Here is a 14,634-nt window from a genome sequence, read left to right as displayed (position 1 = left end):
TTTTGGAAACAATGCTACCGTGACCGGCGATCATTTGAGAGGCTTCTTCAAACTCAGAAATCTTAAATTAGGATACCAACCAGAAAAATAATTTGCCCAACAAATTTGGAGTAAATGAATGTAGCAAGAGCTAAAAATATTGTATTTTCCCCTGAAACAATCTCTGGTTTGAAAAGTGTGGAGGTGGTTTGTCCGGAGAACGTTAAATACAGTTTAAAATAAACCATTTGTTTTATGAAGCATTTTATGAAATTGTTAGATGCGCATGACGTCTGCAACACTTCACATGGGACATATTCCAGGAATGAGAACAAACGAGCATCTTTTAGTACTGAAGATGAACGCCTCAGTTAGTTAATGATTTCAAGAAAATTTCAATGCATTCAGAGGAAATAAAAAAGATTCATGAGGGAAATGTATCAGGCATAGATCTTGACTACCCAATCCACTGTGGCCTGCGTAAAATACCTCATAGGTATACATTTGCATTATGCATTGACGAGGAACCTGACAAGCGATGACATCGAGCTCTTCTTCAGCTACCTAAGATGCCAAGCGGAATACAATGACATTATGGTTCGTGTGGCAAAAGAACAAACAGACTGTAAAGGCTGCTTAGAACATACCTCTTCTCCAGCTACTCAAAGTCCAACGTTGTGTCTTATTCATTTTCAAGATAGAGGAGCCGTCAGATACAAAAAATCATCGTCTGTGGCACTTCTGCAATGAACGACGGAATTTGTCACGTCCGCTACGCAGTACGTGCCCCGAAGAGAGTTACTAAAAGGTGTACGGTTTTTCTTTTCGAAAGACATGTTCAACAGTGAAATTAAGTGTAGGAAGTGTAAAGACGACAAACCACCTCTTTTTCTACTCTGAAAATTTCTGAGACCTCTATGTGACAACATTGCTTCGAGCCACTCAAGTAGAAGAGAGAGAGTTTTGAAACTTGATAAGAAGCCCCTCAAACGGAAAGTTTTTAAACTTCATTGACATATCTAAGCCAATGCAGCCCCGCTCTATAAATACAGTACTGTTAATACTTGCAAAAACATTCAGTTCTTTTTAATTAGGATGTAATTTACTTATTGACATAGACGGACATGCGAATACAAGGGGGTAATGACGCGATCCTAGCGGCTGAATGGTGAACTAGGATGTCACCCGTTTCCACGAGTGCATTTCAAGGCCTTGAATTGCACTCGTGGAAACGGGTTGCTTCCTAGTTCACCATTCAGCCGCTAGGATCGCGGTCTTGCGCCCTTGTATTCGCATGGTCGTATATGTCAATAAGTAAAGTATATCCTAAATAAAAAGAACTGAATGTTTTTGCGAGTATTGACAGTATTTTATTTATAGAGCGGTGCTGTATTGGCTTGGATATGTCATTGAAGTTTCAAAACTTTCCTTCTGAGGGGCTTCTTATCAAGTTTCAAAACTTTCTCTCTTCTACTTGTGTAGCTCAAAGTAATGTTGTCTAACAGAGGTCTCAGAAATGTTCATAGTAGAAAAAGAGGTGGTTTGTCGCCTTTACACTTTCCACACTTAATTTCACTGTTGAACATGTCTTTCGAAAAAATAAACGTACACCTTTTAGTAACTCTCTTTGGGAAAAGTACTGCGTAGCGGAAGTGATAAATTCCGTCGTTCACTGCAGAAGTGCCACAGACGACGATTTTCGGTATCTGAGGGCTCCTCGATCTTGAAAACGAATAAGACACAATGTTGGACTTTGAGTAGCTGGAGAACAGATATGTTCTAAACAGCCTTTACAGTCTGTTTTTTTCTTTTGACACACGAACCATAATGTCATTTTATTTCGCTTGGCTTCTTAGGTAGCTGAAGAAGAGCTCAATGTCATAGCTCGTTAGGTTCCTCGTCAATGCATAATGCAAATGTATACTTATGAGGTATTTTACGCAGGCCACAGTGGACTGGGTAGTCAAGATGTATGCCTGATACATTTCTCTCATGATTCTTTTTTACTTTCTCTGAATGCATTTTAAGTTTATTAATATATGATAGGAAATCATTAATTAACCAACTGAAGAGTTCATCTTCAGTACTAAAAGATGCCTTTTTTTTTGCTAGTGACTTTACATCGCACCGACACAGATAGGTATTATGGTGACGATGCGATAGGAAAGGCCTAGGAGTTGGAAGGAAGCGGCCATGGCCTTAATTAAGGTACAGCCCCAGCATTTGCCTGGTGTCAAAATGGGAAACCACAGAAAACCATCTTCAGGGTTGCCGACAGTGGGATTCGAACCCACTATCTCCCGGATGCAAGCTCACAGCCACGCGCCCCTAACCGTACGACCAACTCACCCGATTATAAGATGCTCGTTTGTTCTCGTTCCTGAATATGTCCCATGTGAGGTGTTGCAGACGTTATGCGCATTGAACAATTTAATAAAATGCTCCATAAAACAAATGGCCTATTTTAAACTGTATTTTATGCCCTCGGGACAAAACCACCTCCATACTTTTCAAACCAGAGATTTTTTCTGGGGAAAATGCAATATGTTTAGCTCTTGCTACATTCATTTTCGTGAAATTTGTTGGGCAAATTATTTTCCTCGTTGGTTTCCTAATTTAAGATTTCTGAATTTGAAGATACCTCTCAAATGATTGCCGATCACGGTAGCATAGTTTTAAAAAAGTCCAGTGACAAATTTTGGGATCGCTCGATTCTTATGACGTAACTCGGATCAAAACTTAAGAACAGAGACCTACTTCGATCAGCTTGAAGTCGTATCTCATGCGTAATACTTCCTCTGTATAATGTTTCGAACATTGAACATTCACTGGAAACTTGTGAAACGAAATTCCACTACCTTTAATTTCTCGTGAATAAACCATGACTGGAACTGCGAATGCTTAACATCAGACAAATACATAATACATTCACAACCAACTCAGTTAATGAAGACATTTAAAGGCGCGAGCCTGGTAGACAGGGGGCAAGATAGCGATCCTAGCGGTCCGGCATTGAACTTCAGTGTAACCACTTCCATAGCATTTTACAGGCTCTATTTCCAGGCCTTGTATTATAACGTAGGCAACGGTACAAACACAGTCATCTGTTGGCTTGTGGAATTTTGTCTTTGCGCAACCTACGCTATAATAGTATCTAGTAGGCTTTGATACATCACCCAGTAATATTCATCCGAACAAGTGGTACGACTACTTATTCTCACTTATTCTCTTTGTACAATACAGTGTGTCCACTGTGTTGACGCTGACGGCATGGTTCAATCGCATTTCAGCTGTCACTATATATTCGATTCAAACGAGCTAGATGATTCGATTGCATTGGTTGGTGGTTTATGAGCAATTGTAACTTGTAACCTCAACTTTGACTAAGTATTGTGGCCTTGATTGTGGAATATCAGAAAGTGTTCGAGAAATATCTTCTTTGGTTAGAATTTGTAAATCTACAGAAGATTTGCTACTTTCGAGGAGTATTAAAGTCACATTATGGTTAATGTGATAAAAGGAATTCTGATCGAATGGTAAGATATGAAATTAGCCAAAGACCCTCGTTTGAGGTACTTACTGTTTCCTGCTACGGTTCCCCTATTGAAAATCTTGGAAATTTTTGTACATTCTTATTAGCGCGATATGTTCACTGCTTATTACTATGACAGCTGTGATTGAATCTGTCAGTGTAACCTACTGCGGTGAAATTTCGTGTAAACGTCACTGCAAAAGTCGTGTAAAACCGCTTCTTTGCTTGTTTTTGGAATGGTGTTTATTTCTTTTTTAATGAGTGAGAAAGGTTCTGAGCATAACCTACATAGCTGTAGTCTAATCGTCAGTGATCTGCATTTAGATCTGTCGTCTAGGTGGCATATTCCCTATCAGTTTTTACCTACCTTTTTCGTAAACATTTTCAAAGAACTTGGAAATTTATTTAATATTTCCCTTGATAATTTATTCCACTCCCTTACTCGTTGTCCTGTTGTTGGATATTCAGCCCAAAGGCTGGTTTGATCCTCCTAGCTCTGCCAACAGCTATAATTATAGCCTAAGCATCACTGACGCATGCTAGGGAAATGAGTTAGGTAGTTTCCCATTGCTTTCCCCACCAAGCCAGAAGTTGCTATTACATATCAGTCTGCCAAGCCCACTGGAATGCATGCACCAACTGACCCTATGAGCGATATTTTCACACCATAATAGGGTCTGGCTGCATAAGGAATGGTATTACTAGCATCGCTCATACCTTGGTCACTTCCATATTGTGGAAGACAAGAATGAGACTGAGACAGACAGATCAATGAAAGTAACACATTTATTCTAGCCCACACCAGAAGACATAGCGCACTGTAAACACTACAGCTTGCCAGAAAACCACTGAATTGCATTTGGGCATCAGCCAGAGCTCAGGTTGAGGGAAGTACTCTCCATTTTGCCTTCTCTTTTCACTCTTTCCAACCCATAACAGGTCAGCTGCAATCACTGTTATGATTCCTTCTCTGTAAAGTATTTCTTATTTTGGATTTCATGTGTTCTATCAATACATTCTTACCTTGCAAGTACAGTAGTAGTTCTTCATTAGTTGCATACACAAATTTCACTTAAGTGTATATAAATGAAAATTAGACTTTAGAAGATGAAGTTGTCAACACTAATGCATTTCTCTACTCTGAGCTAAATCTTTCACATTATAATAATTTTGTGTGGCTATTTCTAGCCGAGTGCAGCCCTTGTAAGGCAGACCCTCCGATGAGGGTGGGCGGCATCTACCATGTGTAGGTAGCTGCATGTTATTGTGGTGGAGGATAGTGTTATGTGTGAGTTCCAGGGGTGTTGGGGACAGCACAAACACCCAGCCCCCGGGCCATTGGAATTAACCAATGAAGATTAAAATCCCCGACTCGGCCGGGAACCGAACCCAGGACCCTCTGAACCGAAGGGCAGTACGCTGACCATTCAGCCAACGAAGACTAGAACACAGTGGACAGTGTTGTCATTAATGCTTTCACGGCCCGTACTTAGACATGATACTGTATAGGCTTTTGGGCTTATGCCGTGTCCAGAATATTTTCTTGGGGTATTTAGCTTGGGTTACTCAAACTTTCATCTGGTATCCAAGCACTGACATTTTTCCTTCCTTTTTAGTTGCTGGAAGCCAGAATGTGTAATTATTTTTCATATTATTGTGTGAGACATTGTAAAGTATACAATTAAACAACATGTTGTAGAGTCACTTGAACAAGCTTGTATTCTTGGAAATGTAGTGGGTACTTTTAAGTACTGAAAGAACTATAGGCGTGTTATTGTGGTGGAGGATAGTGTTATGTGAGTTGCAGGGGTGTTGGGGACAGCACAAACACAAGGATATCATGAGTAAACATAAGAACTTATCAGTGGATGATATTAAAGATTTACTGGCTGGTATAACAGATAATGGAACATTATCTGATGTGAGTGATTGCAATAGTGATGAAAAGACTGTGTGTAAAACACGTGATCTAGACAGAAGAAATGAGGACAGTGAGCTCTTGGTGTTTATTGGTCTTAATTTTATGAGTTCCCACAGATTACCATCTTGCAAAAAAAAAATGTTGGTCAACTGCTAGACAACTTGGTGTGGATTTAGTTGCGGATACAATGACGAGGGCAAGATTTCAAGAGATCACATCATTCGTGTGAATGATAACTGTGCAGTGTCTATAGAGAAGCCAGGCAGGCTACACAAAGTAAGACCTTTCATAGTAAAGATATTTCAATCTAGGGACTCGGGAAGTAAGTGTGGACAATTCTGTTATCAATATCAATCAATACTGATCTGCATTTAGGGCAGTCGCCCAGGTGGCAGATTCCCTATCTGTTGTTTTCCTAGCCTTTTCTTAAATGATTTCAAAGAAATTGGAAATTTATTGAACATCTCCTTTGTTAAGTTATTCCAATCCCTAACTCCCCTTCCTATAAATGAATATTTGTCCTCTTGAATTCCAACTTTATCTTCATATTGTGATCCTTCCTACTTTTAAAGACTCCGCTCAAACATATTCGTCTCTAATGTCATTCCACGCCATCTCATCGCTGACAGCTCAGAACATACCACGTATGTAGGATGCTAAAAAGTTTATTATGTCACCTATTCAATACATTAGAAATTTTGAACATTTAGGAATTTATTATTGTTTCCATATGAGACATGTTTCGCCCTTCTTTGAGGGCATCATCATAGTACTACCTCAAGGTATAAATCAGGGATCTGATTTGTAATTAAATTCTAAATACCGGTACTAAGATACAAAATTGACATATTACAGTGAGAAAGTCAAGAGAAAAACAAGCTTCAGTGATGATATAGATAACAATATATCAGCCGTTGGCTGTAAATTATCACTTGTGAAGGATAACAGCGTCAAATTGTTAGGGTATGTCCTACAAAGGATGACTTAACATTAACATGGGGCAGTTCAACAACACGCAGGTGAAATATTTTTCCTAGCTTTCCAGTAATTATGAACTGAGGTCAGACCACACTGCATATTACTGTGTAGTTGCCTTGTTAATGCTACAATCGTCAACCAACGGCAGAAATAATGTGATGCACATTGGTGCCAGACATTTTGTATCCTTTCTCCCCAAACTGCTCCCTTGTAAATATGTATTATAAGCTTGTAATTTTCCCAGCTGTTCAATAGAATAATGTAAATATTACTGTGTAGTTGCCCTGTCAAACTGTGATCATCAACCAACGGCAATAATTATTGTTATGAATATTGGTGCCAGACACTTTATACCCTTTCTCCCCAAACTGCTTCCATGTAAATAAATATATATATAAACTTTATAATTTCCTATGATTTTCTAATAGAGTAGTGTCAATTATTCTTTGGACCACCACTGCTGGACACTGCTAAAATACCCTGTGGTTTTACGCATTGGTGCTGACTACTGTGTCTATAAATAAGTAAATATAACCCCTTTAAACTCCATTTATTAATGAACATTGTTTTCTCAATGAACACTGTTTCTTAATGGAAATTTAGTAACGTTTACCAGCATTTCTGATAATATAACATCAATACTTCATTTGGACCACTGCTAGACACTGTCGAATAACCTATGGTCTTACCATTAGTGCAAGTCGCTTACTTTCCCTTAAACTGCCCCATGTTAGTGTTAAGTCATCCTTTGTAGGACATACCCTAACAATTTGACGCTGTTGTCCTTCACAAGTGATAATTTACAGCCAATGGCTGATATATTGTTATCTATATCATCACTAAACATTGTTTTTCTCTTGACTTTCCCACTGTAATATGTCAATTTTGTACCTTAGTATTTACAATTTAATTGCAAATCAGATCCCTGATTTATACCTTGAGGTAGTACTATGACTGATGATTCCCTCAAAGAAGGGCGAAACATGTCTCATATGGAAACAATAATAAATTCCTAAATGTTTAAAATTTATAATGTATTGAATAGGTGACATAATAAACTTTTTAGCATCCTACATATAGTATCTTCAATACGGATCAATAATTATATTTATCTCTTGCAACATACCACTTAGTCGAGCAGCTCGTCTTCTTTCTCTCAGTTCTTCCCAGCCCAGACTTCGCAACATTTTTGCAACGCTACTCTGTTGTCGGAAATCACCCAGAACAAATCGAGCTGCTATTCTTTGCATTTTTCCATACTCTAGTTGGGGTCTTACCAGAGCCTTATATGCCCTCTCCTTTACATCCTTAATACAACCCCTAAACACCCTCATAACCATGTGCAGAGATCTGTACCCTTTATTTACAATCCCATTTATGTGATTACCCCAATTAAGATCTTTCCTTATATTAACACCTAAGTACTTACAAGGATCCCCAAAAGGACCTTTCACCCCATCAATGCAGTAATTAAAACTGAGAGGACTTTTCCTATTTGTGAAACTCACAACCTGAGTTTTAACCCTGTTTATCAACATACCATTACCTGCTGTCCATCTCACAACAGTATCGAGGTCACGTTACAGTTGCTCACAATTTTGTAACTTATTTATTACTGTATACAGAATAACATAACTTATATGCCCTCTCCTTTACATTCTTACTACAACCCCTCTGATTCAACTTGTTTACTTGTATCATTTCTCATATCATTTATATATATACATACCTGCCAACTTTCCCGATTTAGGCGGGACATTGTTTCCCGCCTCCCGATTATTCTGCTGTTTCTCCCGAATTTAGCTCATGTTTGAACTTCAAAAATTTGTTTTCAAGTCCCACCATTTCAGCTTTGAACGCAAGTGGCCGGAAGTCCTTCGCTGATTGGCCGCTTTCAAATGAAATATCGACGTTCATCAACGAGAAACATGTGCGAATGTGCGTTGTTTAATGAAACCTGTATATCGGTCTTGATCGGGACGCGTATATCGATTGTCAGTCTCTCGTTCTCGCGTGCTACATGTTCGTTCAAATCAGTCTAGTCGATTCTAGAGACTAGTCGCCAGATTTGGAGTCTTTTTTAGTAATTTCGTGACAGAATGTCAAAGATAGCGACTAGTGACTTTTCTAGAGATTTTAGGAGCCATTTGGAGACATTTCTGGCGAATTTAATTTTATTACTTGACAAAAATAGCATTGCGCTTAGCATAATCGCGCGGCCGCGTGATGCAATATATTAATCTACGAATTAATGGCATCTAATTGCATGACTGATTCACAAGTGTGGAGCATGAGTTCATACTATTTTCGGAAGACTTATCAGAGACCAATCATCTCCCTCACATACTTTCTGTGAGGGAATAGAGAGTGTAATTTTTGGCCTTCTAGCCTTGTATAGCAACAGTCGGGTTTTGAGACAATAAGTGTTATAACCCCTGTATTGCGCAAGACATGGAGAGTAAGCCATTTTTACGAATTGTATCTCCTGATTCCTCCCGATTTTTCCTGATTTTCATATCTAAATCTCCTGATTTTTGGTTTTGTAAAGTTGGCAGGTATGTATATATATAAATTCGCTGGGGCCATCAAGGACCACGTTAAGTCTTGTTGCATTTGACACTGAACTTGGCCTTCTTTAGAGCCCAAATTTCCCTCATTCTTTGTGAGTGAGCATGCTTACGCTCCTCTGTCCAAGGGGCACCGTGTCTTCTCTTCGGTTGCTCGTCTCGGTTTAGCCCGTTCGTCAATATTTTCCTGCGGAAGAGATCTCTGTTAAGGGCGTCTTCAGCTGAGATATGTAGCATTTGCAGGTCTTCTTTGGTATTTCTAAACCAGGGAATTGTGGTTTTGGGGTTTGAATCAAAAAAGTGAAAGATTTCTTTAGTTAACTTTCTTCCGTCCATTCTTTTCAGATGACCGTAAAATCGTGCCCGTCTTTTTTTGATTGTGTCGGTAATTTTCTCTATTTTGCTGTAGACTTCCTTGTTGGATCTCTTTTGATGGATTCCATAGCTATAATAAGGCACCTCATATGCATCTAATACACTCTTAATCTGTATTGGGGCTGTCTCATATCAATTCATACAGTCAGCTACATGCATAATGCCCAAATCTCTCAAATACACAGACACGCCCACCCTGTCGGACAAGCTAGGTGAGTTACGGGGGTAAATCCTGATCTCAAATACACAACCTACGTCTGCAGAGACATATGCCTAAATGCTACACTATAAACAGTGCCTGGTAATATCAAGAACTCAGCTGAATATGCGGGTTAATTTCTTACTTTCTTCCAGATTCAGTAGTGCTAGTTGTATGTGCAGCTTGAAGATAAAACGTTGTTCTCCGTGCCGACTCGCAGCATGACGACTTCGTTCAAGCAGCCTTACGGTCAGAGAATGAGGCTGATGTGCCAGGCGGACCTGCATTTATAATCAGATTGGGGTAGCCACGCCGCTTGATCGCATGTCGGATACTCGAAGTTTTATGTCCGTATTGGTGATATTTGATTGAAATAATAACATTAAGTTATTTATTAGACCACCTAATCAATACAAAATAAACAATCAATACAAATTAACGATTTTGTATTGATTAGGTGGTCTAATAAATAACTTAATGTTATTATTTCAATACTCGAAGTTTTCCCGCACAAAGCATGTCAAATACCCTACTTAACGAATGCATTTATGATTACAGCCATGTTGCATATCAAAATTTAGCATAAATTATGCTGGTTGCAATTCTTGTATCAGATCCAATGCATCTCTTTCGTAACCAGAGATATTAAATTAATTCCTTCTTCCCTACGAAGGTTAGTTTGCCGCGATCCGGGGAGCGTCCCCGATCTCCATTAAGAGACTTGGCTTGGGCCATAAATCCCTTTAATGAGTATCTGGAAATTTTCATAATGATGCTCTAGCTCTCTTCCCACGAGAATGCTTCTTCTGGAATCTTTTATGAAATAAACTATAAGACAATGACTTCCTTGGTGGCCTCAGGTAATTCCAATATCTAATACTAAAATCTATACTATTGGTCCATGAACTGTATGGTTCAATATATAATGATCTGAAGCCACATTGATGCCTTTCTTTACCTTGACATTCATAATCTCAAGGCTGTTTCTCCTGGAGATTGCAACATGATCAATTTGAAACTCTCCGAGAGCTTGGACGGGAGAACGTCAAGTCATTTGCTTTCTGGGTAGATGGCGAAAGTGGGTCGACATGACCTGCAGGTTGTGATTTTCTAAATGGACACCAGTCTTTTGCCGTTGGGATTGGTTCTTTTGTGAGCAGGGTAATTTCCTATAACTTTCTTGTACTTCTGTTCACGACCTAGTTGGGCATTGAAGTCACCCAAAAGAAGCTTGACAGGGTGTTTGGGGATTTTGTTTAATTTTTCATCCAGTAGGTCCCAGAAATTATCAACTTCGTCTGGATCAGACTTGTTATCGTTTGTAGGAGCATGTGCGTTAACTAGGGCGTAGGTTTTGTTTGCGCATTTAATTGTGAGTATAGACAATCTGTCATTCACAGGTTCGAAATTTGCAACCGATTTAAGGATCTTGGTTCTAACAGCAAACGCGGTTCCAAGCATCACAGCTCCATTGAGGATTCCTCTTTGCGCTTTGCTCTTGAAAAATTGGTAGCCTTCGGATTCAAAAATCTCTTCATCTGGGTACCTTGTTTCCTGTAGGGCCATTATGGATATCTGGTTTTCGTGAAGAGCTGTGGTGAGAGTTTTCAGCTTGCCAGTTTGTGTAAGTGAATTTATGTTGAAAGTTGCTAAATAGGTTTTAGATTTTGGCCCGAGTTTTTGACTCTTCGGGGTACACCGAGACGCTCCGAATCGTCTCTTGCATGATGTCGAGTCTCCCCCAGAATCCGAACGAGACTCGTGCGCCGTGGCGTTCACGACGAGGGATTTATCCGAAGATTTACCCCCGGGGTATGTTTCTTGAAATGTTGTGCCATCATGCTTTTTGACTTGACTTTGCTTTGGACGGGTACCCATCCTTTTACAACTAGGGTTGTTAGCCCTGGAGGTTGCCTCAAGATGTTTTCTGGCTTCAGGTCATTTACCAGTCTTCGCCGTAACCGTGGCAAGGGACCCAGTTTTTTTTTTCACGGTGGTATTTTATTTCCCTACTACCCTCTGACTCTGCTTGCGGGAGAGCCAGCAAGCTTCCCCAATTCCAATGGGACGTGCCCGATGGAGGTAACCGGTAAATCCCCACACTGGCATATCATTTATATATAAGAAAATATAAAGGTCCAATAATACTGCCTTGAGGAATTCCCCTCTTAATTATTACAGGGTCAGATAAAGCTTCGCCTATTGTAATTCTCTGAGATCTATTTTCTAGAAATATAGCAACCCATTCAGTCACTCTTTTGTCTAATCCAATTGCACTCATTTTTGCCAGTAGTCTCCCATCATCCACCCTATCAAATGCTTTAGACAGGTCAATCGCGATACAGTCCATTTGACCTGAATCCAAGCTATCTGCTATATCTTGCTGGAATCCTACAAGTTGAGTTTCAATGGAATAACCTTTCCTATAACCGAACTGCCTTCTATCGAACCAGTTATTAATTTTGCAAACAAGTCTAATATAATCAGAAAGAATGCCTTCCCAAAGCTTACGTGCAATGCATGTCAAACTTACTGGCCTGTAATTTTCGGCTTTATGTCTCGCACTTTCCTTTATACGCAGGGGCTAATATAGCAACTCTCCATTTGGTATAGCTCCTTCAACTAAACAATAATCAAATAAGTACTTCAGATATGGTACTATATTCCAGCCCATTGTCTTTAGTATATCCCCAGAAATCTTATCAATTCCAGCTGCTTTTCTAGTTTTTAACTTTTGTATCTTACTGTAAATGTCATTGTTATATGTAAATTTTAATACTTCTTTAGCCTTAGTCTCCTCCTCTATCTGGACATTATAACCAACAATCTTTACATACTGCTGACTGAATACTTGTGCCTTTTGAAGATTCTCACATACACACTCTCCTTGTTCATTAATTATTCCTGGAATGTACTTCTTGGAACCCGTTTCTGCTCTATAAAGTACCTATACATACTCTTCCATTTTTCACTAAAATTTGTATGACCACCAATTATGCTTGCCATCATGGTATCTTTAGCTGCCTTCTTTGCTAGCTTCAATTTTCTAGTAAGTTCCTTCAATTTCTCCTTACTTCCACAGCCATTACTAACTCTTTCTTTCCAATCTGCACCTCCTCCTTAGTCTCTTTATTTCTCTGTTATAATAAGGTGGGTCTTTACCATTCCTTACCGCCTTTAAAGGTACAAACCTGTTTTCACATTCCTCAACAATTGCTTTAAACCCATCCCAGAGTCTGTTTACATTTTTATTTACCGTTTTCCACCGAACATAATTACTTTTTAGAAACTGCCTCATGCCTGCTTTGTGAGCCACATGGCACTGCCTAATAGTCCTACTTTTAAGACCTTCCTTTCTATCACATTTATTTTTAACTACGACAAAAGCGTCTTCATGATCACTAATGACATCTATTACTTTGGTTTCATAATAATAATAATAATAATAATGTTATTTATTTTACGTCCCACTAACTACTTTTTAAGGTCTTCGGAGACGACGAGGTGCCGGAATTTAGTCCCGCAGGAGTTCTTTTACGTGCCAGTAAATCTACCGACACGGGGCTGTCGTATTTGAGCACCTTCAAATACCACCGGACTGAGCCAGGATCGAACCTGCCAAGTTGGGGTTAGAAGGCCAGCGTCTTAACCGTCTGAGCCACTCAGCCCGGTACTTCGGTTTCTCTATAGAGGTCATCTGGTTTTACCAGCACCACATCCAGCATATTTTTCTCTCTAGTTGGTTCCATCACTTCCTGAATCAGCTGTCCTTCCCGTATGAGCTTATTTGCCATTTGTTGGTCATGCTTCCTGTCGTTCACATTTCCTTCCCATTTGACATTTGGTAAATTCAGATCTCCCGCTACAATCACATTTCTTTCCATATTGTTTCCCCACATAGCTGATTATCTTATCAAATAATTCTGAATCCGTGTCAGTGCTACCCTTTCCCGGTCTGTACACTCCAAATATATCAAGTTGCTTATCTTTAGAAATGAGCCTTACACCTAGAATTTCATGTTGCTCATCTTTAACTTTTTCGTAGCTTACAAATTCTTCTTTCACCAGAATGAATACTCCCCCTCCCACCAATCCTATCCTGTCTCTACGATACACCTCCAGTTCCGTGAGAAAATTTCTGCATCCATTATACCATTTCTCAGTCATGATTCAACTCCTATTATCATATCTGGTAAATATATATCTATTAAATTAATTCTATTCCTTTCTTTATAGTACTTCTACAGTTCAACACTAACATTTTTATGTCATCCCTACTTGATTTCCAGATCTCTGTACCCTTATCACCGCTCCCTAGACAACCCCGTTTCCCTGAATGTACCTCCCTATTACCCTTTGAAACAAATTTCCTAACTTATACGTACCACTGCGGTTTAAGTGAAGGCCATCTGAGCACAGATCCCTATCTCCTACCTACCCATTAGGATCTAGAAATTTCACTCCCAGTTTCCCACATACCCACTCCATAGTCTCATTTGAATCCCCAATCACCCTCCAGTCAGTATCCCTCCAACAAAGTATTCCACTGATAACAATCTCCGCTTCATTAAACTTCACCCGTGCTGCATTTACCAGATCCCACACATCCCCAACTATGTTGGTACTTATATCAGCTTGCCTTATGCCATTCAAAGGACACAGTTCTCTAAAAACAGTACAATCCTGCCAAGCCCATCATGCGGGGTTACAAACTCTGGTGTTCAGCTGACCAGAAGGGATTCATTCTCACATTTCAAAAGTATCAGGGGAAGAATGAGAATTTTGAAGAAGAGTTTGGAGAGTACAGGTTAGGTGAGAGGGTGAGGTTGTCTCTAACAAAACATCTGTGGGGTAAGAACAAAATTGAATTTTTTTTTTTTTTTTTTTTAACAATTATTTTACTTCTCTTCGACTTTAGAGAGGCTGAAACTATAAAAGACCTTGGCATGTGACACAAAGATCTGACAGGCAGGGTTGTCCAAAAAATCTAAAACTGAGAAGAGCCTGAAGGAAGAGAATATGATCACTGATTTTCTAATACTGGTTTGGACTTCAAGTGGCAGGACAACAAATCTTTACATTT

General features: G+C 39.3%; 1 protein-coding gene across 1 annotated transcript in view; it reads left to right on the top strand.

Moving 5' to 3' along the window:
• Positions 1-3,228: 3,228 nt before the first annotated feature.
• Positions 3,229-14,634, top strand: part of Tfb5 (transcription factor B5) — a 32,578-nt gene continuing 21,172 nt past the window's right edge. Inside the window, exon 1 of the mRNA XM_067154621.1 lies at positions 3,229-3,515. Within this exon, the coding sequence (XP_067010722.1) occupies positions 3,481-3,515 (35 nt within the window). The 5' untranslated portion in view covers positions 3,229-3,480. The remainder of the gene's footprint in view (positions 3,516-14,634) is intronic.

The sequence above is a fragment of the Anabrus simplex genome, chromosome 1 (genome assembly GCF_040414725.1).
Source record: "Anabrus simplex isolate iqAnaSimp1 chromosome 1, ASM4041472v1, whole genome shotgun sequence".
Taxonomy (NCBI): domain Eukaryota; kingdom Metazoa; phylum Arthropoda; class Insecta; order Orthoptera; family Tettigoniidae; genus Anabrus; species Anabrus simplex.
Note: the sequence above shows the minus strand (reverse complement) of the source record. Positions and strands in the feature narration are given on the sequence as shown.